At 58.7% G+C, this 27,863-nt stretch overlaps 3 protein-coding genes across 3 annotated transcripts in view; all 3 read left to right on the top strand.

Annotated features, from left to right (window-relative positions):
* Window positions 1-464: 464 nt before the first annotated feature.
* Window positions 465-8,773, top strand: NTN5 (netrin 5). The gene is made up of 6 exons (XM_043501685.1): window positions 465-1,401; window positions 1,852-2,040; window positions 2,145-2,294; window positions 3,659-3,712; window positions 4,977-5,057; window positions 8,438-8,773. The coding sequence occupies exons 1-6, from the start codon at window positions 465-467 to the stop codon at window positions 8,764-8,766; spliced, it is 1,740 nt and encodes a 579-aa protein (XP_043357620.1). The 3' UTR covers window positions 8,767-8,773.
* A 9,213-nt stretch (window positions 8,774-17,986) lies between these two features.
* On the top strand, window positions 17,987-24,048 carry LOC119846925 (sulfotransferase 2B1-like). Its single transcript, XM_038381169.2, is given in 8 exon segments — window positions 17,987-18,060; window positions 19,545-19,701; window positions 20,692-20,900; window positions 21,009-21,101; window positions 21,104-21,137; window positions 21,648-21,742; window positions 21,953-22,133; window positions 22,226-24,048. Coding segments are annotated over 7 exon segments (873 nt in total). The 5' UTR covers window positions 17,987-18,060; window positions 19,545-19,556; the 3' UTR covers window positions 22,342-24,048.
* Window positions 24,049-26,254: 2,206 nt separating this feature from the next.
* Window positions 26,255-27,863, top strand: part of LOC119846918 (D-box binding PAR bZIP transcription factor) — a 24,983-nt gene continuing 23,374 nt past the window's right edge. Inside the window, exon 1 of the mRNA XM_038381161.2 lies at window positions 26,255-27,121. Within this exon, the coding sequence (XP_038237089.1) occupies window positions 26,959-27,121 (163 nt within the window). The 5' untranslated portion in view covers window positions 26,255-26,958. The remainder of the gene's footprint in view (window positions 27,122-27,863) is intronic.

Below are 27,863 nucleotides of genomic sequence, written 5' to 3'. Positions count from 1 at the left end.
CGGGGAACAGCCTACTACAGCCAACTGGAGCTGGCAAATGGAGCTCCTCCACTAGATCATTGAGCATAAGCTCTGGCTTTGGTATCCCAGAAGCAGCGTTCTGCCCTGGGTGGAGAAGGTGTTAGTTGGAGCAAGTGAGTCAGAGACGGTCCCCTGGGCCCCACCCGCTTCAGGGCAGAACATGTGGGGAACGACAGTGAAGGAGATCCAGCCTGCTGAGTGGTTAGCCTGTGGAACTCACCGCCACTGGATATAGCTGTGGCAGAGTCCTGCTGAGTGATGGCTGTTCCTGTGATCCACCACAGCTATCCCTAGAATGGGGAAGGAATGAGAAGCCACCTGCTTTCTGGCAAGCGGTGGGCCTGGGGCTGGCTCCTGCAGGCCGTCTTCTGCCCACCCTGCCCCTCACCCTCTTCTGTCTTTGTCTCTCCAGGTGATGCCGTCCCGGCACTGACCACCTGGCCATGCCTGGCATCTGGCGGGGCCTGGGCGTGCTGCTCTCACTCCAGCTGGCCCTGCTGGGCCTGACCTCAGACCCCTGCTACGATGCCGCCCGACGGCCCCGCTACTGCCTCCCGGAGCCGGCCGACCTGGCCGCCGGGCGCCCCGTCCAGGCCTCTGCCACCTGTGGCCACCCCCCGCAGCGCCTGTGTGCCTTCCGCCACCCAGGCGATGCCTCGTCCCGCCGGTGCCGCCTCTGTGATGGGGCCGACCCTGCCGCCGCCCATCCCGCTGCCTACCTGACCGACGCGGGCGGTGAGGCCACCTGCTGGCAGTCAGGGCCAGTGGCCAACGCCAGCCTGACCCTGGCCCTGGGGGGCCGCTTTGAACTGCTCTACGTGGCCCTCCGCTTCTGCTCCCCCCGCCCCCACTCCCTGGCCCTCTACAAATCCACAGACCATGGCCACTCCTGGACCCCTTTCCAGTTCTTCTCCGCTCGCTGCCCCCAGGCATACGGGCTGCCCCTGGCTTCCGCCGTTAGCAAGGCCTTGGAACATGAGGCCATCTGCACCGCCGCCCAGACGGACCCCACGCCGCTGGTGGGGGGGCTGGTAGCCTTCATGCCCCTAGCTGGCCGCCCCTTAGCCCGGGCCTTCGAGTACAGCCCAGTGCTCCAGGACTGGGTGACGGCCACTGACCTGCGGGTGGCTTTGGATCGCAGGCACCGGGGGCTGGGGCTGCGGGGCCGGGAAGCCTCCTACGGGGTGTCGGAGCTGCAGGTTGGGGGCCGGTGCCGGTGCAACGGGCACGCTGCCCGGTGCGGGGCCACTGGGCCCAGCGGCGCCCCCCAGTGCCAGTGCCGCCACAACACAGCCGGCCCTGAGTGCGAGACTTGCAGGGCCTTCTATTGCGACCGGCCCTGGCAGCGCGCCACACCCAGCGATGCTCACGAGTGCGTGGGTGAGTGACAGGGGGTGCGTGGCTGCTAAGGGGTGGGCACTTGGGCAGCTCAAGAGTCCTTCTCAGCACAGAGACCCCTAGTGGGGATGGCAGGAAGCAGGCCGGGGCAGCCCCAGGGTCCCTCTGAACCCAGAGACCCCACAGGCTGGGATAGCAGGGGAGGGAGGGCCTTGCAGGTCAGGATTGAGGGGCACTGGCAGAGTTGGAGGTGAGGTGGAGAGCCCAGGGCTGGGTGGGCAGGAGGCTGTGGCTCAGGACAGAGGGGCCCTGACAGAGTTTGCGAGGAGCCCAGGGCTGGGAAAGCAGTGTCAGAGGAGGCTGCGGGTTGGGATTGAGGGGCACCGGCACCTGCGTAAAGGATGGGCCGGTTTTGCTGGTGTTTGAGGCACCCCCTGCTGGGTGTCCCTGGAATGACGACTCCCCCACCTCTGCCCGACTCTGTCTCCACAGCCTGCGAATGCAACCACCACTCGCACCGGTGCCGCTTTAACATGGAGCTGTACAAGCTTTCGGGGCGCAAGAGCGGGGGCGTCTGCCTGAACTGCCGGCACCACACGGCTGGGCGGCACTGCCACTACTGCCAGCCGGGTTTCAAACGTGACCTGGGCCGGCCCATCACCAGCCGCAGGGCCTGCAAGGGTGAGCAACACAGGGCACTGCTGTGGGGAAGCTTGCAGCATGTCCCCACCCCTTATGAGGCCTGCTGCTGGGATAGACATTAACCCTGCATGTTTCCTTCCCAGCCTGCCAGTGCCACCCCATCGGAGCGGTTGGCACCATGTGCAACCAGACCACAGGGCAGTGCCAGTGCAAGATGGGTGTCACCGGGCTCACCTGCAACCGCTGCGCCCAGGGCTTTCAGCAGAGCCGCACTGCCCACATACCCTGCATCCGTAAGTTGGCCCCTTATACTTACTGGCTGAGTATAATCCCACAGACAGAGCTCATGTAGGCTGCTCAATACGGTAACCAGACTGGGCCCATATATTCTGCTCAATACGGTAACCAGGAAGGGCCCATATATTCTGCTCAACACGATAACCAGTCAGTCCCTTTATACTCTCTTCAGTATAGGGTGACCAGACTATCCTAATATTAGGGGCTTTGTCTATATAGGCAACTGAAACACACACAGACACAAAAAAGTGCCTCTATTTGTCACACTTGCTACCTGGCCACCCTAGTTAGGTGCAGTAAACAAATTGGGACTTGTATTCTGTTCACTGCAGTAACCAGGAGGGGCTGTATATTCTGTTCAATATAGTAATTAGACAGCGCCCGTATATTCTGTTCAATATGGTAACCAGGCAAGGCTTGGCCACCAGGTAGGTCCTGTATATTGTGTGCTGGACGGTAACTAGTCTGGGCCCATATATTCTGTTCAATTTGGTAACTAAGTTGGGCCCATATATTCCATTCAGTTTGGTAATTGAGTTGGGCCCATATATACTGCTCAATACGGTAGCCAGGCTGGGCCTGTGTATTCTATTGAATGTGGTAACTGCAGAGCCTTTATTTTCTATTCAATACTGTAAAGAGCTAGGGTCCCTATATTCTGTTCAATAAGGTAACCATTTGTAATATAGAAGCCCCACCCACCAATTAATCCACCCATCAGATCCTGCCCAGGAAGCCCCGCCTCCTGGGAGTTTTGCAGGGGCTGGGGGGAGAGAGATGGTAATTCAGGAAGTGAGGTCATATCTCTGGACCTGACTCTGGTTTAGGGCACTTCAGGAAGTCCCGCCTGTAGGGGAGGAGCTCAGTTAAGAAATGACCAGAGGTGTGGCATGTGGTGTTATGCACTCCAGGAAGGCCCACCTGTAACTGGGCCTGGGCAGTGGGCATTGTTAATTCTGGAAGTGACATCGTGGATCTGGCACTGTGGCCTGGCGTGTGGCACTTTGGGAAGTCTGGCGCTCCAGGATGTCCCACCTCTGGTGGTGGAAGGGAGAGAGAGAGAGAGAGAGAAGAAGTGACATCATAACTCTAGAAGTGAGTCATCCATCCATTCAGGAAGTGCAAGCACTAATTCAGGAAGTGATATCATAGCTCATGACTTCAATCAGTCCTGGCAAACGGTCAAGGATCACACCTCGAACACGCTTAGTGGCAGCCTCTCTTGCATGTTGCATGAGCGAACCTTGCTCTCTACACGCATGAGACAGGGAGGGGGTGGCAGGATCATGCTTATTAAATCCACATGTCTCTTTCTTTCTCCCTCCCTCCCTACTTCCCTCCATCCATCCCTCTCTCCCAGGCATTCGAGAAGTGATGACCACCACGGCTGCCTACTCCTTGGAGTGGAACACAGGTGCCTGGGGCAGAATGAGAGGGATCAAAGGTTGGGCATCATAATCCCCACTCCCATTTCCCAGCCTCAGGATGGAGCAGTCACCCCCACCGGTGTCCTTCCACCCGGTGCAAGGCTCTGTAGGGAGGATGACTGCCTACTACTGCTGCCAGCTAGGGAAAGCTGCACCTTTAGTGTGACTATCAGAGACCCATGGCTTTGGGGGGAGGGTTCAGATCTTGCTGGTAAGACACAATGGAGGCTGTGCTGCAATGCAATGTGCATCGCAGAGCCAGCGGGTTCATGGCATGAACCAACCCAATATGCTGGCTCTGGTAGAGGGGAAGTTGGGGGGCTGCCGAGGAAGGGGGGCACCTAGCAGATGGGGATGGAAGCGGGGCAGGCAGGAGAGGTCAGAAGAAGGAAATAGGGGAAGAGGACAATGGGAAGAGGAGGGGAATATTAGGAGGGGGCATATGGCTGAACACATTTGTTAGGATACCTATAAAGAAGACCCTCCCCCAATGGAGTTTCAAGGTTCCAGGGGCTGTAGGCGGGAAGTGATGTTGCAGCTAGAGTGCCATGATGTACGGCACTCCAGGAAGTGGGACATGTAATTCATAGACCTGGAACTGTGACACAGTGTAGGACAATCCAGGCAGTCCCGCCTCCAAAGTGGGGGAAATGCTTATTGAGGAAGTGACATCGTAGCCCTGGAGCTGTGCTGTAGGGTAAGACATTCCAGGGAATCCTTTCTCAAAGGTGGATGGTGAACACAAATTCAGGAAGTGACATCATAACCCCAGAATTATGTCCTCTACATTGCATTCCAGGAAGTCCTACCTCCAAGGAGGGAGGCATGCTAGTTCAGGAAGTGACATCATAGCTCCAGAACTCTGCAGTATTATGGCATTCTAGGAAGTGCTGCCTCTGGGGCGGAGGGGGAAATGTTATTTTGGGAAGTGACATCATGCCTCTGGAGCTGTGCTATAGGGCCTGCCTCCAGGGGGGGAGGGACACATATAAATTCAGGAAGTGATGTGATAGCTTAACAGCTGTACCATGGAATTTTGGCACTGCAGGAAATCCCACCTCCAAGGAAGCAGGAATGATAATTCAGGAAGTGACTTCATAACTCTGGAGCTGGAGGTCCCGCCTCCAGGACTGGGGATCAAAGGCATGATTTGGGACAGATCCCGGTTCATGAGAAGCAGAAAGGGGTGGGGAGCCAGGGACAGGCTAACCCCACTTTACCCATGTGCCCCCATCTGTGTTTTCCCTTCAGGCACTGAATGCCAGACTCACTGCAACCCCTCCCACGGCCGCGTCCACATGAACCTGCGAAAATATTGCAAGAAGGATTACGGTAACATTGACCTGACATCGTTATCATCTATCTATCTATCTATCTATCTCCATACACTCCCTCTATCTATTCATCTATCTACCCCAGCCACCTATCTGTCTCTCTCTCTGTCTCTTTCTCCCCATACGTGTCCATCCTGAAGTTGGGAAATTTTATATTATTAGTAGAAAGAAAGAAAGAAAGAAAGAAAGAAAGAAAGAAAGAAAGAAAGAAAGAAAGAAATGCCATGGGGATAGATAGCTAGATAGATGTGTACGGAGATGGATGGATATGATTTATTCCCAAGCAATGCTCTGTTCGGGATCTGGTCCCTGCTCCCCGCCCTCGCTGTGGCAATTGGCTAGCAGGAAATTCTCCCACACTGCGGGGTTGACCCTGAGCCGGAGGCTGGGGCTCAAGGCACAAAGGGCATTAGGAGTCTACATGGTTTTTCTCCCAGGGATTAGGACGGGATTATCAGGATGGGCCGCCCACTACCTCTGGCCCCAGCTCCTGTGAGCAGCTAAAGGGCGACGCACACTCTGCACAAAGGACACTGAGAGTTTAGCCTGCCCCACTCTCTACCTCCACCCCCGACCTGTGTGTCCATCCCCCCACAACCACCTCTGTGTCCATTCCCCCTCCTCCAGCACCCTTCCTCGCTGGCTGTCTCAGTATCAGGCCCTGAGTGCCAGAGCCAAAATACCTGGGCAAGTCCGGGCGGCCAAGTCCCTGGGCATGATCAGGCACCATTCCTGGAAGAGTGGGGCTTTCTCTGGGGTGCTTACAATTTCTGGACATGGCAGGGTCTGATTACTGTTCCTGGGTAGGAGCTGGGGCCACTTGAGGGTTTTATGGCATATATCACTGGGTATTAATCAGCATCAGTTGGTATCTGTGGACATCAGTGGGTGTTATTGGGTATCAATAGATATCACCGGCTAGCACTGCATATTGTTTGGGTATCAATGAGTATTGTTGGGTATCACTGGTTATCATGGTTTTGTTGGGTTTCAATGGGTATCGATGGATATCACTGGGTATTGTTGGTTTCAGTGCATATTGCTGGCTATCATGGGATATCACTGGGTATTTCTGGTTTCAGTGAGTATTGCTGGATATCACTGGGTATTGTTCGGGATCAATGGGTATTGTCGGGTATCCCTGGATATCACTGGGTATTGTTGTTTCAGTGCATATTGCTGGATATCATGGGATATCACTGGGTATTATTGGTTTCAGTGAGTATTGCCGGGTATGACTGGATATCACTGGGTATTGTTGGGGTTCAATGGGTATTGTCGGGTATCCCTGGATATCACTGGGTATTGTTGTTTCAGTGTGTATTGCTGGATATCATAGGATATCACTGGGTATTATTGGTTTCAGTGAGTATTGCCGGGTCTGACTGGATATCACTGGGTATTGTCGGGGTTCAATGGGTATTGTCGGGTATGACTGGATGTTGCTGAGTATTGTTGGTGTTCAATTGCTATTGCAGGGTATCACTGGATATTGGGGTCAATGGATATTGTAGGGTATCACTGGATATTGGGGTTCAATGGCTATTATTGGGTATCACTGGGTATTGTTTTCAGTGGATATTGCTAGTTATTATTGGATAGAGTTGGGTTTCAGTGGGTATTGTTGGCAGAGTTGGATATTGGTGGGTATCACTGGATATTGGTAGGCACTCTTTGGTATTGCTAGGCATCTTCAATATCGGCGGGCATTGCTGGGCACTGCTGGATATTGGTGAGCATTGGGCATGATAGGCACTGTTTTGTATTGGTGGGTAAGTTTCACTGGGTACTGAACTTCACTTCAGTTCATTGATGAGTAACGTTGGGTATTGGTGATTATCGTTGGGTATTGGTAGGCACTGTTAGGCACCATTTGTGAGTTTTGATGGGTATCACTGAGTTTTGATGGGTATCACTAAGTATTGGTGGGCATCAATGAGTATTGATGGGCATTGGCATTATTTGGTAATGTTGGGTGTTGATAAGTATCATTGGATATGGGTGAGTGTTGGTATCATTGGGGAACATTTGACATCAATGAATAATGTTGCATATTGGCTCTCATTGCCATCTGCTATGTACATTGGTCAAACTGGACAGTCTCTATGTAAAAGAATAAATGGACACAATCAGACATCAAGAATCATAACATTCAAAAACCAGTTGGAGAACACTTCAATCTCTCTGGTCACTTGATTATAGACCTAAAAGTGGCAATTCTTCAACAAAAAAGCTTCAAAAACAGACTCCAAGGAGAGACTGCTGAATTGGAATTAATTTGCAAACTGGATACAATTAACTTAGGCTTGAATAGAGACTGGAAATGGATGAGTCATTACACAAAGTAAAACTATTTCCCCATGCTCAAACTGGAGGGATAGCTCAGCAGTTTGAGCATTGGCCTGCTAAACCCAGGGTTGTGAGTTCAATCCTTGAGGGGGCCATTTAAGGATCTGGGGCAAAAATTGGGGATTGGTCCTGCTGTGAGCAGGGGGTTGGACTAGATGACCTCCTGAGGTCCCTTCCAACCCTGTTATTCTATTTCCCCATGGTATTTCTCCCCCCATCCCACCCCCCACTGTTCCTCTGATATTCTTGTTAACTGCTGGAATTAGCCTACCTTGCTTGTCACCATGAAAGGTTTTCCTCCTTTCCCCCCCCCTGCTGCTGGTGATGGCTTATCTTAAGTGAGCACTCTCCTTACAGTGTGTATGATAAACCCATTGTTTCATGTTCTCTGTGTATATAAATCTCCCCACTGTATTTTCCACTGAATGCATCCGATGAAGTGAGCTGTAGCTCACGAAAGCTTATGCTCTAATAAATTTGTTAGTCTCTAAGGTGCCACAAGTACTCCTTTTCTTTTTGTGAATACAGACTAACACGGCTGCTACTCTGAAACCTGTGTATTGTTGGGTATTGCTATCTTTGGCTAATGTCAATTATCATTGAGTATCATTGCGTAATGGTGAGGTTTGGTATCGTTGACTAATGTTGAGTATCATTACATATTGATGGGTATTGCTATAATTGACTAATGTTGAGCATCGTTGAGTATCATTGGGGAATGGTGAGGACTGGTATCGACTAATGAGTATTCTTGAATATCATTGGGTATTGTTGGGTATTGGTATCATTGACTAATGGGTATTGTTGAATATCATTGGGTATTGTTATCATTGACTAATGGGTATTGTTGAATATCAGTGGGGATTGGTATCATTGGCTAACGTTGAGCATTGTTTTGTATCATTGGCTGATGAGCATTACTGGCTATCATTGGGGACTGGCATCACTGGCTAATGTTGGAGATTGGGGAGTATCACTGGGGATTGGGGAGTATCCTGCCCCTTCCTTACCTCTGACCTCCTCCTGCAGTGCTGCATGCCCAGCTGCTGGCCATGGTGGAGTCAGGCGAGTGGTGGCAATTCACGACCTTGGTGCTGGCAGTCTATCGGCAGCGCCAGGTGCCCATCCGCCGGGGTGAGCAACCGCTCTGGGTGCCCCGGCAGGACCTGGCCTGCGGCTGCCTACACCTCCAGGTTGGCAAGGCCTATCTGGTGATCGGGAACGACGCGGAGTCACCCGACCCGGCGCGCCTGGTGCTGGACAGGAACAGCCTGGCGCTGCCCTGGCGCGATGTCTGGGCCCACAAGCTCCGTCGCTTCCAGCAGCAGAACCGGCGGGGCAACTGTCGGAGCCCCTGAAATCCAAGGAGGTGGGATGGAAATGCCGGGGACACCAAGGCCAGGGGAGGGGGTGCACCAGGGATCCCAAGACCCAGGGCAGGATCTGTAACGCCTGGCGCCGCTCCTCCAGGGGCTGAGATCCCCATTGGCGCCTGAAACTGGGCCCAATCCCCTCCTCAATCCCCTGGATTCCCCCATATTCAGACCCTACCCCCCCACGCAGGGCCCAATCCTACCTCCCCTCATCCAGCCCTGCAGGAGGGCCTGTCCCCACCCAGCTTCCAACTCCCCCCTCACCCCACATTTTTGCAATCAGGATGGGGGGGGGGACAGAGGAAAGACGAAAGATGACCTTTGACCCCTGACCTGTGGCCTGCTCTGCTCTTGCACTTGTAAAAAAGATAAATGAAATAAAATGAGAAATTATTTTACTCTCAGGAGAGTCTGTTTATTGGGAGGGGAGTGGGGTCTTGGTTAAAGTATGCAGGGGGAAGGGAATGGTGGCTAGGGCCTCTCCCCTCTAGGGGGCGCTGGCTCCCATCCGGCCCCCGGGCAGGGACTGGCTGGCTCAGGGGGCAGGGAATGGGGCATGGGGCCTTTGATGTGCTGGTTCCCAGCTGCCCTTATCAGCACTGGGAGGGTGTGGGGGGGGAACACACGTCCTGCTTGAACCCAGCCTTGTTGCCATTGACCGGAACCAATCGTTGGGCGCGGGCGTGAAATCAGCATCTGTGCCAGAGGGTCCTGTTACGGTGGGGGCGGGGGGGGGAGGGGCTGCGCATATCCACCCTGCACCCCCTGCCACTTCACACCTTCCTGCCCATTCACTCCGCCTGCCACCCCCGCTCAGCCTCTGACTCTGTGGGGCCCTGCCCCGTGTCTAATCCCCCAGCCCCCTCTCCCAGAGCCTTGAGCATCCTGGCTCCAAAGGGACCCCCAGGACCCAAACCCTCCCCCCTGCATCTGAACACCAGAGATGGACACTCACAGCCCCATCTGGCCAGCTGGCTGGGACTGTCTGACCCACTGGGTCTGGTGCACACACCCACCTCCAGCACCTACCTGTCTGTCCCTCCATCCCCCTCACCCCTGTCTCTCCATCCATCCCTCCATCGCCCTCATCCCGTCTATCCATCCATCCCCCCTCACCTCCCATTCACTCATCCCTCCATCCCCTTCACCCCGTCTATCTATCCATCCCCCCACACCTCCCATCTACCCATCCCAATTCACCCCGTCTATCCATCCATCGCCCCAAACCTCCCATTCACCCATCTCTCCATCCCCTTCACCCCGTCTATCTATCCATCCCCCAACACCTCCCACCTACCCATCCCAATTCACCCCATCTATCCATCCATCCCCCCACACCTCCCATCCACCCATCTCTCCATCCCCTTCATCCCGTCTATCCATTCATCCCCCACACCTCCCATCTACCCATCCCTTCACCCAGTCTATCCATCCATCCCCTGACACCTCCCACTTACCCATCCCTTCATCCCCCTCACCCCGTCTATCCATCCATCCCCCCTCACCTCCCATCCACCCATCCCTCCATCCCCTTCAACCCGTCTATCCATCCATCCCCTGACACGTCCCATCTACCCATCCCCCCACCCCGTCTATCCATCCATCCCCCCTCACCTCCCATTCACCCATCCCTCCATCCCCTTCACCCCGTCTATCTATCCATCCCCCCACACCTCCCATCTACCCATCCCAATTCACCCCGTCTATCCATCCATCGCCCCAAACCTACCATTCACCCATCTCTCCATCCCCTTCACCCCGTCTATCTATCCATCCCCCCACACCTCCCACCTACCCATCCCAATTCACCCCATCTATCCATCCATCCCCCCACACCTCCCATCCACCCATCTCTCCATCCCCTTCATCCCGTCTATCCATTCATCCCTCACACCTCCCATCTACCCATCCCCTTCACCCAGTCTATCCATCCATCCCCTGACACCTCCCACTTACCCATCCCTTCATCCCCCTCACCCCGTCTATCCATCCATCCCCCCTCACCTCCCATCCACCCATCCCTCCATCCCCTTCAACCCGTCTATCCATCCATCCCCTGACACGTCCCATCTACCCATCCCCCTCACCCCGTCTATCCATCCATCCCCCCTCACCTCCCATTCACCCATCCCTCCATCCCCTTCACCCCGTCTATCCATCCATCCCCTCACCTCCCATCCACCCATCCCTCCATCCCCTTCAACCCGTCTATCCATCCATCCCCTGACACGTCCCATCTACCCATCCCCCTCACCCCGTCTATCCATCCATCCCCTGACACCACCCACCTACCCATCCCTTCATCCCCCTCACCCTGTCTATCCATCCATCCCCCCACACCTCCCATCCACCCATCCCTTTCACCCCATCTATCTATCCATCCCCCCATGCCTCCGTCTATCCATCCATCCCCCAACACCTCCCATCTACCAGTCCCTCCATCCCCCCATACATCCCATCTACCCATCCCCCCATCCCCCTCACCCCATCTATCCATCCATCACCCCTCACCTCCCATCCACCCATCCCTCCATCCTCCTCACCCCATCTATCCATCCATCCCCTGACACCTCCCACTTACCCATCCCTTTATACCCCTCACCCAGTCTATCCATCCATCCCCCTCACCTCCCATCCACCCATCCCTCCATCCCCTTCAACCCATCTATCCATCCATCCATCCCCTGACACCACCCATCCCTCTATCCTCCTCACCCCATCTATCCATCCATCCCCTGACACCTCCAATCCACCCACCCTCCATCTACCCATCCCTTCATCCCTCTCACCCCATCTATTCATCCATCCATCCCCCACACCTCCCATCTACCAATCCCTCCATCCCCCATATCTCCCATCTACCCATCCCTCCACTCCCCTCACCCATGTCTATCTATCCATCCCCCCCACCTCCCATCCACCCATCCCTCCATCCCACTCACCCGTCTATCCATCCATCCCCCCACACCTCCCATCCACCCATCCCTCCATCCCTTTCACCCTGTCTATCTATCCATCCATCCCCCCACACCTCCCATTTACCATTTCCTCCATCCCCGCATACCTCCCATCTACCCATCCCTCCATCCCGCTCACCCCGTCTATCCATCCATCCAGACACCTCCCATTTACCCATCCCTTCATCCTCTTCACCCCTGTCTATCCATCCAGCCCCCCAGACTTCCCATCTACCAATCCCCCCATCCCCCATATCTCCCATCTACCCATTCCCTTCACCCCGACAATCCCCCCATCCCCCATATCTCCCATTGACCCATCCCTCTATCCCCCTCCCCGTCTATCCATCCATCCCTCCTCACCTCCCACCAACCCATCCCTCCATCCCCCTCCCCCCATCTATCCATCCATCCTCTGAGACCTCCCATCTATCCATCCCTTCATCCCCCTCACCCCTTTCTATTCATCCATCGCCCGTCACCTCCCATCCACCCATCCCTCCATCCCCCTCACCCCATCTATCCATCCGTTGCCCCTCACCTTCCATCCACCCATCCCTCTGATCCTGGGGTAGGGGCAGTAGAATACCATGGTAGGTGGGCCCGGGGGGTGATCCGGGGGGCAGGCAGGAGGTGGGATACTGAGGTAGGTGGGCCCGGGGGCTGAAACGGGGGGAGGCAGGGGGTGGGATACCAGCGTAGATGGGCCCCGGGGGCTAATCCGAGGCAGGGAGGTAGCAAGGACGTTGGGTTAGTCACCCCCAGCCCCAGCTAATCCCCCCTTACAGCACTGGGAGGGGGAGGGGTGTGGGCAGCTGCTGGGGGCTCAGCCAGATGGGGAGGGGGGCAGGGCTCTGACCCCGGACGCGGGAGGCAGGAATCGGGGGGGGCGCTGAGTGGGATGCTCTGTGGGTACCTGGGGGGCACCATGGGGCTGGGGGAGGGGTGGCCCTGTGAAGCCCGGTACAAACCCTCTGTATGGGGCACAGCGCCCCCGAGGGGCCTCAGAGGCAGCCCCCCCCCTCCAGCCCCCTAAGCGGGACCCATTGCCCTGCCCCCGCCCCTTCCATTTCTGGAGCCGCTTCTCCCCCTGGTGGCCGGTTCCCCGCACAGCAGCCGCACGCTCCGGCGCTGGGTTATTTGCTAGTGACAGGCCGCGACTCTGCAGGCGATACGGGGTTAATCCAGGGGAGAGGGGTTGGGCCTCGTTCCACAGAGAGGGAAACTGAGGCACCGACGCTGATGAACCAAATGGCTGGAGCATGACAGAGGCCAGGAAGGACTCCTGGGTTCTCTCCCCAGCTCTGGGAGGAGAGTGGGGTCCAGTGATTAGGGCAGGGGGGGCTGGGATCCAGGACTCCTGGGTTCTCTCCCCAGCTCTGGGAGGGGAGTGGGGTCCAGTGGTTAGGGCAGGGGGGACTGGGATCCAGGACTCCTGGGTTCTCTCCCCAGCTTGGGGAGGTGGGTGGGGATCAGGAGACTGGACTGGAACTGGTGCCCCTCACTGCCAACCCGCAGCCCCCTGCTAGCTCAGCTCGGGTTCTGTGCCCCAGCCCCTTAACCTTTGGGTGGTGTCTTTCCAGGGCATCTGTGTTATCCCTGCCCATGGCCCTGCCCCCCCATGTGGGAACCTACCTGCCAGCCACTGGCACAAGGGATCTCTGTGTGAACCTGCCGGGACCACAAGGAAAGTCCAAAGCAGACTGAGGCATTACAAAGGGATCCCACAACACTGGGCAACTGGGCCACAAAATGGCAGATGAAATGCAATGCTGAGAAACACAAAGCAACGCCCATTGGGAGAACATAATCCCGACTATTCATACAGAATTAGCTGGCACCCCGAGAGAGAGAGATCTTGCAGGCATTGTGGAGAGTTCTCTGAAAACATTCACTCAATGTGCAGCGGCCGTCAAAGAAGCGAACAGAGTATTGGGACTCATTAGAAAAGGGATGGATAATAAGACAGAAAATATCCTAATATAGGATATCCTAAATAGCCACTACATAAATCCATGGTGCACCCACATCTTGAATACTGCGTGCAGATCTGGTCACCCCAGCTCCCAAAAGATACAGTGGAATTGGAAAAGGTTCAGAGAAGGGCAACAAAAATGATCAGGGGGCTGGAACAGCTGCTGTACGAGGAGAGATTAATAAAACTGGCACTTTTCAGCTTGGAAAAGAGACGACCAAGAGGGGATATGATGAAGGTCTAATAAATCCTGACTGGTGTGGAGGAACACGAGAACTAGTAGTCACTCAATGAAATTACTAGGCAGCAGGTTTAAAACAAACAGAAGGAAGTATTTCTTCACCCAACGCCCCATCAATCTGTGGAACTCCTTGCCAGGGGATGTTGTAAGGCAAAAAGTATAACAGGGGTCCAAAAAGAATGAGATAAGTTCCTGGAAGAAAGGTCCACCAATGGCTCCTAGCCAAGCTGGTCAGGGACACAACCCCATGCTCTGGGTGTCCCTAAGCTTCTGACTGCAAGGAGCTGGGACTGGATGACAGGGGATGAATCACTCATTAATTTGCCTGTTCTGTTCATTCCCTCTGAAGCCCCTGGTCCCAGCCACTGTTAGACGACAGGACACTGGGCTAGATGGACCATTGGTGTGACCCAGTGCGGCCATTCTGTACATTCAAGTCATTGCTCATGATGAGGCAGGAGGGGGACAGGCCAAGGGGCTGGGTGTGTGGATCCCCCCCTCTACCCCACAGTGCAGCCCCAGAACCCTTCGCCCGAGAGTAGACCCCAGGGCTGGGCAGTGCTGTCTCTAGAGGGGATTGTGCATGGAGGCTGCCCCGGCCTGCACCACCCGGTGTCCCCACTAGGGGCCTCTGATAAGGGTGTGTAGTGCCAGGGCGCATGGGGCCATTCAAACCCCACTAGTAGCTCACACAAGAACAGCACCGAGCATCTGCCAATGTTCATTCCAGCCCCTACATGTGCCCCTGCTGGGCTCTTCCACACCCGATGCAGGGGCTGCTCCAATCCACCTCCCCAAGGGCGGGGATAATTCTCGTTGGCTGAGTGCTGGCTACACGGGCACTGAGGTTGGCTTAACCGTGCCGCTCAGGGCTGGACTTTTCCCATCCCGAGTGAGATAATTTTCTAGCATAGCCCCAGGCAAATCCTCTGCTTGGAAGGATTACTTTTTTATTGGGAAAGGTGGGTTCCCTGCACGCCTCTGAGCCCAGGGAGGAAGATTTCCCTGGATAATAATCGACACCTGCTCAAGAAGCTGTTAGGGGTTGATTTATGATGATTTCCCTGGGGCGGGGTGGTTGACCTGCTGACAATTTTTGTTTTAACTTAGCTGTTAGAGAGAGACCTTGGAGTCATCGGCCACACCTTGAATACTGGGTGGAGGTGTGGTCCCCCCATCTCGAAAAAGATACATTGGAATTGGAAAAGGATCCAAAAAGGGCCACAAAAATGATGAGGGGGATGGAACAGCTTCTGTATGAGGAGAGATTAATGAGACGGGGACTTTTCAGCTTGGAAAAGAGACAACTAAGGCAGGATACAATAGACGGCTATAAAATGATGACTGATAGATAGATAGATAGATAGATAGATAGATAGATAGATAGATAGATAGATAGATAGAGTACCTGGGGATGGATAGATGGATATTTAAAAGAACTTCCCATACTCCTATGCAGGCTTGGAAGGTTTAGGTTTTTATGGGTCAATGTCAATAAACGTCAATTTCACACGCACACTCAGGAAAATTATTTCCATTGATATAAAATCATGACTGGTGTGGAGAAAGTAAATCAGGAAGTGTTATTTACTTCTTCTCATAACCCAATAACTAGGGGTCATCCAATGAAATTAACAGGCAGCAGGTTTAAACCAAACAAAAGGAAGTATTTCTTCACCCAATGCACAGTCAACCTGGGGAACTCCTTGCCAGAGGATGTTGTGAAGGCCAAGACTTAACAGGGTTCAAAAAAGAACTAGATGAATTCATGGAGAATAGATCCATTAATGGATGTTAGCCAGGATGGGCAGGGATGGTGTCCCCTGTTTGCTGGGAGGATGACAGGGGATGGATCACTTACTGGTTCCCTGTTCTGTTCATTCCCTCCGGGGTACCTGGCACTGGCCACTGTCGGCAGACAGGACACTGGCTTACCTCCTGCAACTCCCCATCTGCTGTCCTGTCATAATTATCATCTGACACCCCCCCCCCCCAATTCTGCACATCTCTCAATATTGCAGTGGATAAAAATGGAGAAAAATGCTTAAACCGGGTCATGTTGTGCCCTCTGGACCTTTCCCTCAGCGCACAGGCCTGGAACCCCGCAGCTGGCTCCTCTCCAGCAGCGCGCCGGGGACATGCCCCCAAATAAACCCAGCTGCGCCCGGGGGGTTCTGGGGCAGCAAATCAGGCGCTGCCGGCGCCCGGGGCCTGGAAACGCCAGGCTGGCCAATGCGCGCGGGCTCCCGAGGGGGGCACCCGGGGGTGAGCTGGAGCCGGTTCGCACGAGCTGGTTGTTACATTTTGAACCGGTTTTGGAACCGGTTGTTAACCCGCTTCCCTGCAGGGGGCGCTGAGGCTTTGATGGGCTCCGGCCGGGAACTCATGCAATTCCCCCTCTGGCCGCCGAGGGCGCTGCGCTTCGGGAGCCACGTGAGCTGCCGCCTGGCTCTGGGCACGAGCCCTGGTGCTGCTGGTGCTGCTCCCGGGCTCCCGCTGCTGCCTGGTGGGTCCCCGGCTGCTCCGCTGGGCCCGGGCTGCAGCTCCCCCCCTGCGTATCCACCACCCTGCCCGCAGCCAGCCCCCGCCCCGCACCCCCTGCCCGCAGCCACCCCCTGAACCCCCTGCCTGCAGCCAGCCCCCACCCCGCTCCCCCTGCCCGCAGCCACCCCCTGAACCCCCTGCCTGCAACCAACCCCTGCCCTGCACCCCCTGCCCGCAGCCATCCCCTGAACCCCCTGCCCGCAGCCAGCCCCTGCTTCGCCCCCCCTGCCCGCAGCCACCCCCTGAACCCGCTGCCCGCAGCCAGCCCCTGCTTCGCCCCCCCTGCCCGCAGCCACCCCCTGAACCCCCTGCCCACAGCCAGCCCCCACCCCGCACCCCCTGCCACACCCCCTGCCCTCAGCCAGCCCCTGCCCCCCCTGCCTTCAGCCACCCCCTGCCCGCAGCCACCCCCTGCTGCACCCCCTGCCCACAGCCAGCCCCTGCCCCCCTGCCTTCAGCCACCCCCTGCCCCCCTGCCTCCAGCCACTCCCTGCCGCACCCCCTGCCCACAACCAGTCCCTGCCCGCAGCCAGCCCCTGTCTCCAGCCATCCCCTGCCCTGCCCGCAGCGAGCCCCTGCTGCACCCCTGACACCCACTGCTCGCATCAGCCCGTCTCCAACCACCCCCGCACCCCTGCCCGCGGCCAGCCCCTGCCGCACGCACCCCCTGCCCTGCCCGCAGCCAGCCCCTGCCGCACGCACCCCCTGCCCTGCCTGCAGCCCGCCCTGCACCCCCTGCCTGCAGCCAGCCCCTGCCGCATGCACCCCCTGCCCTGCCCGCAGCAGCCGTGCACCCCCTGCCTCCAGCTAGCCCTGCCCCACGCCCCTGTCTGCAGCTGGCCCCACATCCACTGGTGCCCTGCAGTTCCCAGGGCAGTAACCCTGCACACCTGCTTCAATGAGGGGGGCAGGGAGCAGCTGGGACCCACACACATGCACACCCTAGGGTGACCAGACAGCAAGTGTGAAAAATCAGGTCTGGGGTTGGGGGGTAATAGAAACCTATATAAGAAAAAGACCCCAAAATCGGGACTGTCCCTATAAAATCGGGACATCTGGTCACCCTAGCACACCCCCAGGGAGTGGGGGGGAACCACGCATGTGAAGCGGAGCTCATCTCTAGTTCAGCCCCATCTTTTTAAAAAAAAACTTTAGGCAGGGTTAACATACATCCGTATTTTCCTGGACAGGTCAGGCTTTTTGGTTCTTAAATCGCTGTCCGGGAGGAATTTTTAAAGTTTAAAAATTCCTCCCGGGAAAATGCGGACGTATGGTAACCCTGTGGGTACAAAAAATGCATACTGGGGCACATCCCTTAAATCAGAACTTTTTATAGGGAACCGGTTGTTAAGATTTTGGCAGCTTATCACTGGGGGCAGCGGGAGGCCCGGCTCCGGCTCCGGCTGCCCTGAGGGAGGAGATCACCCCCCAGCAGTGACCCGGATTCACACAGCACCATTGTGCGGGGCTGGCAGTGGGATCCACGTGGGCCCTGTGGGGCGGGGCCACAGGAACGGGACACAGACAGAAACCTGGGGAGACCCCGGCCGGACCGTAAGGGGGTGAGGGACAGCCCCCCAGTCTTGCCGGTGCCCCTCACTCCCGACCCGCAGCCCCTGCCAGCCCTGCCCCCCAGTCCCACTGGTGCCCCTCACTCCCGACCCGCAGCCCCCTGCCAGCCCTGCCCCCCAGCCCCACTGGTGCCCCTCGCTCCCGACCCGCAGCCCCTGCCAGCCCTGCCCCCCCAGCCCCGCCGGTGTCCCTCGCTCCCGACCCGCAGCCCCTGCCAGCCCTGCCCTCCAGCCCCACTGGTGCCCCTCGCTCCCGACCCGCAGCCCCCTGCCAGCCCTGCCCCAGCCCTGCCCCCCCAGCCCCGCCGGTGTCCCTCGCTCCCGACCCGCTGCCCCTTCCAGCCCTGCCCCGCCGGTGCCCCTCACTCACGACTCACAGCCCCCTGCCAGCCCTGCCCCCCCCAGCCCTGCCGGTGCCCCTCACTCCCGACCCGCAGCCCCCTGCCCTGCCGGTGCCCTTCACTTCTGACCCGCAGCCCCCTGCCAGCCCTGCCCCCCCAGCCCTGCTGGTGCCCCTCACTCCCGACCCACAGCCCCCTTCCAGCCCTTTTCCCCCCCCGAGCCCCTCACTCCCGACCCGCAGCCCCCTGCCAGCCCTGCCCCCCCCCAGCGCCCCTCACTACCCGCAGCCCCCTGCCAGTCCTGCCCCCCCCAGTCTTGCCAGTGCCCCTCACTCCCGACCCACAGCCCCCTGCCAGCCCTGCCCCCCCAGCCCTGCCGGTGCCCCTCACTCCCGACCCGCAGCCCCCTGCCCTGCCGGTGCCCTTCACTTCTGACCCGCAGCCCCCTGCCAGCCCTGCCCCCCCAGCCCTGCTGGTGCCCCTCACTCCCGACCCACAGCCCCCTTCCAGCCCTTTTCCCCCCCCGAGCCCCTCACTCCCGACCCGCAGCCCCCTGCCAGCCCTGCCCCCCCCAGCGCCCCTCACTACCCGCAGCCCCCTGCCAGTCCTGCCCCCCCCAGTCTTGCCGGTGCCCCTCACTCCCGACCCACAGCCCCCTGCCAGCCCTGCCCCCCCCAGCGCCCCTCACTACCCGCAGCCCCCTGCCAGTCCTGCCCCCCCAGTCTTGCCGGTGCCCCTCACTTCCGACCCGCAGCCCCCTGCCAGCCCTGCCCCCCCCAGAGCCCCTCACTCCCGACCCACAGCCCCCTGCCAGCCCTGCCCCCTCCAGCCCTACCTGTGCCCCTCACTCCCGACCTGCAGCCCCCTGCCAGCCCCATCCTGCCGATGCCCCTCTTCTCCCTAACTTCAACTCTACAACTCCAGACTGTCCAGCCCCTCCCCCCTCCTGCACTGCCCCAGTGGGTCCCTAGGGGGCGATCCCTGCCCGGGGTGGCGGTTGGGAAATGGGGGACTGGAGAGGGAGGGGTTCAGAGGTGGGGTTGGTGACACAGTCGGGGGATTAATGGGGAGGGGGGATCCGATAAAACAGGGCTGGTGCTGCCCATGGCTGAGGGTCCCCCTATGTCCCCGCAGCCCCCCAGCTCCATGGCCATCCCCGGCCCGCAATCGGTGCTGTACAAGGGGATCATGCTTCCGGCCCTGGTGCACAGCACGGAGAGCCTGAGGTACGCTCAGCTCGGCTTCCAGCTGCGAGACAGAGACATCTTCAGTGTCACGTACCCCAAATCGGGTGAGAGACCCCCCAGTACCTACTGCTGTACCCCCACCCCTATACCTCCCCCACACCAGGTGAGAGATCCCCCCATATCCTCCTTACCTGCCCTGCACCCCCGAGCTCCCACATGCCCAATACCTCCCCTGTACCCCTTTATATCCCCTGACAGTCCCTGAGCCCCACCCCAGTGTGCCCCTACACTAAATCACCTGAGAGGCCCTCAGAGCCCCCCTCTGCCTGCCATACCTCCCCTGCACCCCTACGCCTACCCACAAAATTATGTTAGATCCCCCCAGACCTTCCCTAGACCCCCTGAATACCCTCACCCCCCACTGCACCCTCACACCTAACCCAAAGCAGATGAAACCCCCCAATTCCTGGGATCCTCCTATTCCTCCCCATCCACGGGTGCCCCCCACACCTTTTCCCTCCATCTCTCCCCCCACATGCCTCCATGTACTTCCATCCCATACCTAGCTCCGGCTATTAACCCCCCTCCTGAGTCTGCAGGACCGCCCGCTCCAACCCCTGCTCCTGGGATCCCCCCATAGCCTCCCCCAGGATCCCCACTGCACCCCCTGAATCCCAACATCTGCATCCCCCTAAATTCCACTTCCCTCCTCTGAACCCTGGCACAGCCTTTGAGCGCCTGGCCATCCCCCATAGCCCCTGGGTCTCCCCACCTCATCCACCCCCTAACTCCCCTTCCTTTTCCCCTTCCGCTCCTTCCCTCTGACCCCCAGGATCCTAGCTTCCTATCCTATCCCCCAGGGCGTCCCTCCTTCATACCCCATTCCTCTGACACTCCGGAAGCCACCCTGAACTCCAGGATCCCCCTGCACCCTGACATCCCCCTGACCCCTGTGAACTCTCCTCCACTTCCCTCCCGCAGCCCCATCTTTTCCCCACACTTCCCCCCCACACCTGGCTCTAACCACCCCCTGGAGCCCTCTCCCCCGATATCTACCCAGCCCCCCAGCTCCATCATTCTCCCCCCACCCCCAGGCACCACCTGGATGCAGGAGCTGCTGACCCTCATCCACAGCGACGGAGACCCCCAGCTGGCGTGGTTGGTGCCCTCCTGGGAGCGGGTGCCCTGGGTGGAGCAGACCACGGCAGCTGGGTTCCTGGAGAACCCGCCTTGTCCGCGGCTCATCTCATCCCACCTGCCCTGCGTCCTCTTTCCGACCTCCCTCCATGGTTCCAACGCCAAGGTGAGGGGCTGCGGGTCGGGAGTGAGGGGCACTGGCAGGGCTGGGGGGAGCCTGGGGGTAGCAGGGGGCTGCGGGTCGGCATTGTCTCAGTCCCTGTCCCTGTCCCAGGTGATCTATACTGTGAGGAACCCCAAGGATGTCTGTGTCTCTCTCTATTATTACTCTAAAATGGCCTCGTTCCTGGAGTTCCATGAAGATTTTGTGGGGAATTTGTGGAGCACTTCAGTGCAGGCAAAGGTACCGGGCAGCACGGTGCAGTGGTTGGGGCGGGGGGGGGGGGGGCTGAGAGCCAGGACTCCTGGGTTCTCTCCCTGGCTCCGGGAGGGGAGTGGGGTCTAGTGGGTAAAGTAGGGTGGGCAGAGGGGGTGGGAGCCAGGACTCCTGGGTTCTCTCCCTGGCTCCGGGAGGGGAGTGGGATTTAGTGGGTAGAGCGGGGGGGGCTGGGAGTCAGGACTCCTGGGTTCTCTCCCTGGATCCGGGAGGGGAGTGGGGTTTAATGGGTAGAGCGGGGGGGGCTGGGAGTCAGGACTCCTGGGTTCTCTCCCTGGCTCCGGGAGGGGAGTGGGGGCTAGTGGTTAGAGCAGGGGGGGGGGCAGAGGGGGCGGGACCAGGATTCCGGGCTGGGGAGCTGCGTGTGTCCAGGCTTTTATACCAAAAGGAACTTCAAGCCCAGCCTCTGGGTCCCTCTGTTCGTTTGATGCATGAGTTGGCATTTTACCTCACTCCCTAATCCCGCCTTGCTTCCAGTACTGTTGGGCTCCTGCTTCCAGCACGTCAAGGGCTGGCTAGGCCTTAGGGACCGGCTCAACTTCCTCTTCCTGACCTATGAGGAAATGCATCAGGTGAGAGACTAGCACCAGACAGAGAAAGGGAAAGACCCCGACCCCACATCCTGGGTTACACCTCTGGGCCCATCTACCCTGGTATCCTGCCCCCTCCCCGCCCCCTGAGTTTGAGCCCAGCCAGGCCCGTCTACCCTGATATCCCACCCCCTCCCTGCCCCCAGATCAGCCCCCCGGGCCCATCTACCCCAGTGTCCCGCCCTGTGACAGGACCTGCGGGGCAGCATGGAGCGGATCTGCCGGTTTCTGGGCAAGCCGCTGGAGGTGCGGTCGCTGGACAGGGTGGTGGAGAACGCCTCCTTCCAGGCCATAAAGCAGAACAAGATGTGCAACTACAGCCTGGTGCCGGAGAACATCATGGACCAATGGATCAGCCCCTTCCTGAGGAAAGGTGGGAGAGGGGCTGGGCGGGGGCTCCCAGCTACCCGGCCTGGCCTCTCCCAGCAGGGGGCCCTGACCCCCTCCATTCTCTGCTTCCCACAGGGGTCCCGGGCGACTGGAAGGGGCACTTCACGGTGGCGCAGAGCCAGGCATTTGACCGGCGCTACCAGGAGCAAATGCAGGATGTGGGCATCCGATTCTCCTGGGACAAGGCCTGAAGGGTCACCGCCCCCCTCCTCCGGACAGCTACAATCTGTAGGGACCCCTAGATCCATGTGTGTGAGCACTTGAAGAGTGCACCTCCCACCCCCACCCTGCTCTAATCACTAGACCCCCATCCCCTCTCCCAGAGCTGGGGATAGAACCCAGGAGTCCTGGATTCTGTTCCTGGCCTCTGTCATTCTACAGCCATTTGGGTTTATCAGCGTCCGTGCCTCAGTTTCCCTCTCTGTGGGATGGGGCTGAACCCCCCTCCCCTGGATTAACCCCATATTGCCTTCAGAGCCATGGCGTGTCACTAACAAACAACCCCAGCACCAAAGAACCGTGCGGGGAACCAGCCAGAAGCGGCTCCAGAAATGGAGGGGGCGGGACAAGCTTTGCCTGATACTGAGCCCTGCTTAGGGGACTGGAGTGTGTGTAGGGGGACTGCCTCTGAGGCCCCTTGTGGGTGCTGTGGCAGGCCTTGCCAGAATCAACCCTCGCCCAGTCCCATGGCGTCCCCCCCAGGTACCCACAGAGCATCCCACTCAGCCCCCTCCCCCCCCGATTCCTGCCTCCCCATCCGGGATCAGAGCCCTGCCCCACTCCCGAACTGCCTGAGCCCCCCAGTACCTGCCCATCCCCCTCCCCCTCCCAGCTCTGTCAGGGGTTGGGGGGGTTAGCTGGGGCTTGGGGTGACTAACCCAACATCCTTCCATCTCCGGCAGGGGCTGCAGCCTGGAATCCCCTTCCCCCATCCCTGCCCTAGGATCAGCCCCCAGGCCCATCTACCCCGATATCCCGCCTCCTGCCTTCCACCCAGATCAGGCCCTGGGGCCCATCTACCCCGGCATCCCGCCCCCTCCTGCCTGCCCCCCGGATCAGCCCCTGGGTCCCATCTACCCCAGTATCCCGCCTTCTGCCTACCCTATGGATCAGCCCCCCCCCCGGCCCACCTACCCCAGTATCCTGCCCCCTCCTTGTCCCCCAGCTCAGCCCCCACAGCCCATCTACCCTGATACCCCACTGTGACCCTTTCAGGGTTCTTCGGGGGTACAGGGTGAATCGGCAGCACCATGCCACCTTGTCTGTCCTCACCGGGGGAAACGGACAAACCTTCTGGCTGGTGGCTGTGCGAGTGCCCCACTCCAGGCCCCACCAGCCTGTCCCAGCCTGGGACATTGGGGTTTACCTATGCCGGCCCTTAGGGTCCTGGAGCGGGTCCTTGGGGCAGAGCTAATTTGAGGCTAAATCTATGGAGATAGTTTCCCACCCCCCCAACCGTCCCGAGGTCTGCTCTGTCCCTGGGGCACCGCCCCCTCCAGCCTGTCTGTGCCCAGCCCCTCAACTGCCGGGGGCCCGCTTTGCACTCAGATCGGCTGTCTCCATGGGAGCCTCCCCTGCCCCCTTAACCGCTGTCCCCTCAGTTCAGCCCTCTGCTGAGCACCCGGCCCAGGTTCATGTCTGCAGCAAAACCTAGAGTCAAACAGGAGCAAGTTTAAGGCTTTGGAAACAGATACAAGAAAAATCTCAACCATGGGTTAGGGTCTGTGCTTATTCCTAGTTAAACTGGCTAGAACCCATAGTTATTACCAGTTAATAACCAGACTGGAACCTGTAGTAATTAACAGTTAATAAACTGGCTAGAGTCATAAACACAGTCTAGAGCCTAAATTTATTCCCAGTTCCTTTCCTGGTAAAGAAGATGTTTCTCCCCATTGGTCCGCCCATCCAGCGTTTGTCCCATTGGGAAAGCCAGGATCCACTTCTCACGAGAGGCTTACCTCTCCCCGTAAGAGAGCCCATCTTGGGGCCTACACCACCACCCCCCACACATGGTTCCCCCCCTTTTCTCTCTGGTCGCACAGAGGTGTTTTGTTAATTCACTTTGCCCCAATGGGCCCCCCACGCAAAGCCTTTCTCTCAGGCATCTTGTCTAGGTCGTCCACACGTGGATGGGCCGGGCCTCAGATATTCTCGCTCCTGGGTGAGTTAGTGCCCAGAGCCACCGGCCCAGGGCCCCATTCCCCCTCCCAGAGCCTGGAGAGAACCCAGGAGTCCTGGCTCCCAGCGCTCCCCATCACTAGACCCCACTCCCCTGCCAGAGACAAGAAAGAACCCAGGAGTCCTGGCTGGATGGTGGGGGGTCCCAAAATGTGTCCAGTGCCTGAATCCCAGCACCAACTCCCCTCAGTCTCCGGTGGGGAGCAGCACAAGAGGATTCTGTTATATTGGGGGAGGTCTTTTCCTAACCCTCCCCCTTATTTTCCTTCTTCTCTTACAGTGACTGGCATCTAGGGCCCTCCGGACAGAAGCCAGCAGTCCCACAGTTCCAGCCTCCCCATGGACCAAGCTCCAGGATCCTGTCCCATGGGGGGGGGCAGGGCTGGGGGCAATCCCCCCTCATTCAGGGGAATCACTGTTCACAGGAAAGTTGCAGCATCCCACATTTCCCATGGATGGATCACTTGGGGTGGGGGGTGGAGATAGTTTGGGGTAAGCCCTGCAGGTTTCCTCAATCTATCCTCTGAGGAGCTGTACCCCAAGATTCCTGAGGCCCTGCACAGACAGCCCCTCTCTCCAGATTGCTGCACCCCAAGATTGAGGAGAAAGATCCATACCCCAATAATTCCATCTAGATGGATTTGGGGGACCCCTTAGCTGTCTGCTCCACACATCCCAAATCCTCCCCTATCTCCTGGAAGAGGGAGCCCCCTTATTTGGTCCCACGCCAAAGGATGGGACCCCAAATTTCATTTGGGGATTAGACACAGAGCCTCTACTCCAAGATCTGTAAATGAGGAGGATGCTGGGAACCCCCAAACTGTACCCAGAGGCCAGTTCATGCCATTAGGGGGTGCTCTGTGCTGCAGATGTAGTGGGGGGGGGGTCTTGGGGTGACAGCAGCCCTAGCCCAGTCCAGGATCTGGGCTCCCTCATTTGTAAATAGCCCAGCAGAGGTGAGAGGTCCCTGAGGGGGCTGCTGGAATGAAAACTCTGGAGCCCCTGCTCAGAACAGAGCCACAGAGAGGATCAAAAACCCTGATTCGGTCTCTGTGCTGCGTGAGGGCTCCCCATGCCCCCAGCCCCCTTCCCCACCCCAAAGGGGTCGCATCCCAGAGCAGGGCGAGGGATCCTAGTATACCCAGCCCCCGCACCCCATCCCAGAGGCAGCTGGGTAAATAATCCGAGGGCGGGGCGGGGGGGGGGACAGAGGGGGCAGAGCAACTACCGCAAAAACCTACATCCCTGTCTCTGCTGGAGCGCAGGACGTAGCTCACACAAAGCACCGGGGGGCGCTGCACCCCGCTCGGAGGGAAATCCCTGCACCCTGCAGTCAGGGAGCTCGGGCAGGGGGGTGGGGCTGGGAGCCAGGACTCCTGGGTTCTCTCCCCGGCTCTCGGAGGAGAGTGGGGTCTAGTGGTTAGAGCGGGGGGAGGGGACTGGGGGCCGGGACTCCTGGGTTCTCTCCCCGGCTCTCGGAGGGGAGTGGGGTCTAGTGGTTAGAGCGGGGGGAGGGGACTGGGGGCCGGGACTCCTGGGTTCTCTCCCCGGCTCTCGGAGGGGAGTGGGGTCTAGTGGTTAGAGCGGTGGGAGGGGACTGGGGGCCGGGACTCCTGGGTTCTCTCCCCGGCTCTCGGAGGGGAGTGGGGTCTAGTGGTTAGAGCGGTTGGGGGGGGGAAGCCGGGACTCCTGGGATCAGTAGCGGGCCCTGAAGGAGCAGTGAGGTGATAGCGAGTGTCCCGTGGCCAGGTGGGGGGGTCCTGCCCCACACACTCTAGTACCCCCCCCCGGCGCGGCGCCTTTAAGAACTCAGCCGACCCGCTCTGCCTTCCCCCCCCCGCTGACACGTGCCGCCCCATGTGCTGCCAGCCCCCCAGGCCTCTCCCCCTGCTGCCTCCCCGATTGGCTAAAAGTGGGTCAGGCTCCTCCCACCCTCCGGCTTCCTATTGGCCAAATCTAGGTCAGTGCTCGCCTTCCCCCGCCCATCGCCTCCCCCCCCCCATGGCCCGGACACATGACCGGGCCGGGCGCACGAGTCTGGGCCTTGGCAAACATTCCCAGCCCGCCGATTGGCTCGGCCGGAGGCCGCTCGGGTTCAGGCCCCGCCCACTTCTGCAAGCCCCGCCCCCTTTCCCCCAAAGCGGGGAGTCGGGCAAAAAAAGAGATTAAAAAAAAAAAAAAAGCCACCCAGCAGCCACCGACAGCTCGAGGCGCTGGCGGAGATCGGGGGGCCGCTGAGCTGAGATCGGGGGGGCGCAAACTTCCCAGCAACGCTGCACCCCCAAAACCTTGGGGGTGCCCCCGCCAGGAGAGGCCGCGGTGCTGGTGGGAGGAAGGAAGCTCTGGCTCCTGCCCTGCGGACCCCCCACCCCCGGGCCACTGTGACACTGGCAGGCGTGAGAAGTTTTTTTTCCTGCTGCAGAGAAGTGGGTGCCCGGGAGCTGCCAGGCTAAGGGGGGAGCCGGCTGTTTTGGGGAGCTGGGATTTTTTTTTCAGGGTCTCCACAGCAGGGATTTGCTGGAGCGTGTTGCCGGAGCAGATCCTTTCAGCTGCAAGGGATCAGCCGGGAAGCTCTCCTGGCCCTTGGGATCCCCAGCTCCCGTGGGCACAGCGGGGATCCCCGACGGGTCATGGCCAGGCCAGCGGCCCAGCTGGGCGCCACGGAGCGGCTCCCGAACCCTTTGTTCTCCTCCCCGCCGCTGGGGGTGCCTGGGGCCAGCATGGTCAGCCTGAAGAGCCTCCTGCAGGGGCCCATCAAGAGCCCGGAGCGCAGGCCCAAGGACCTGACCACCTGTAAGTGCCCTGGCGGCCGTGCGTCTGTCCAGTCCTGCGCGGGTCCGTCGGGCTGGTGATCGCCATCCCCACGCTACCGGCCAGCCAGCCAGCCCTATGCGCACCCTGCCATCTGTCTGTCCCCCCTTCCCCTTAGGAACCCCACCATCCATCCAGCTTCCATCCATCCATCCATCCCCATAGGAACCCTGCCATCCATCCATCTGTCCATCCCCATAGGAACCCCACAATCCATCCATCCATCGATCCTCATAGGAACCCTGTCATCCATCCATCCATCCCTATAGGAACCCTACCAGCCACCCACCTATCCCCATAGGAACCCCCCATCCATCCATCCATCCATCCATCCATCCCTTTGTCCGTCCATCTGTCCATCTCCATAGGAACCCCACAATCCATCCATCCATCGATCCCCATAGGAACCCTGCCATCCATCCATCCCCATAGGAACCCTACCAGCCACCCACCTGTCCCCATAGGAACCCCCCATGCATCCATCCACCCATTTGTCCGTCCATCTGTCCATCTCCATAGGAACCCCCCATCCATCCATTCAATTGTCATCCATCTATCAATCCCCATAGGAACCCCACCATCGACCCATCCATCCACCCGTTTGTCCATCCATCTGTCCATCCCCATAGGAATCCCCCATCAATCCATCCCCATGCAAACCTTGTCATCTCTCCAACCATGAACGGCGCCATCCATTGCTTCCCCTAACCCCCCATTTAATCCA

Source organism: Dermochelys coriacea, chromosome 23 (genome assembly GCF_009764565.3).
Source record: "Dermochelys coriacea isolate rDerCor1 chromosome 23, rDerCor1.pri.v4, whole genome shotgun sequence".
Taxonomy (NCBI): domain Eukaryota; kingdom Metazoa; phylum Chordata; order Testudines; family Dermochelyidae; genus Dermochelys; species Dermochelys coriacea.
This window is presented reverse-complemented; position numbering and strand designations above follow the sequence as displayed.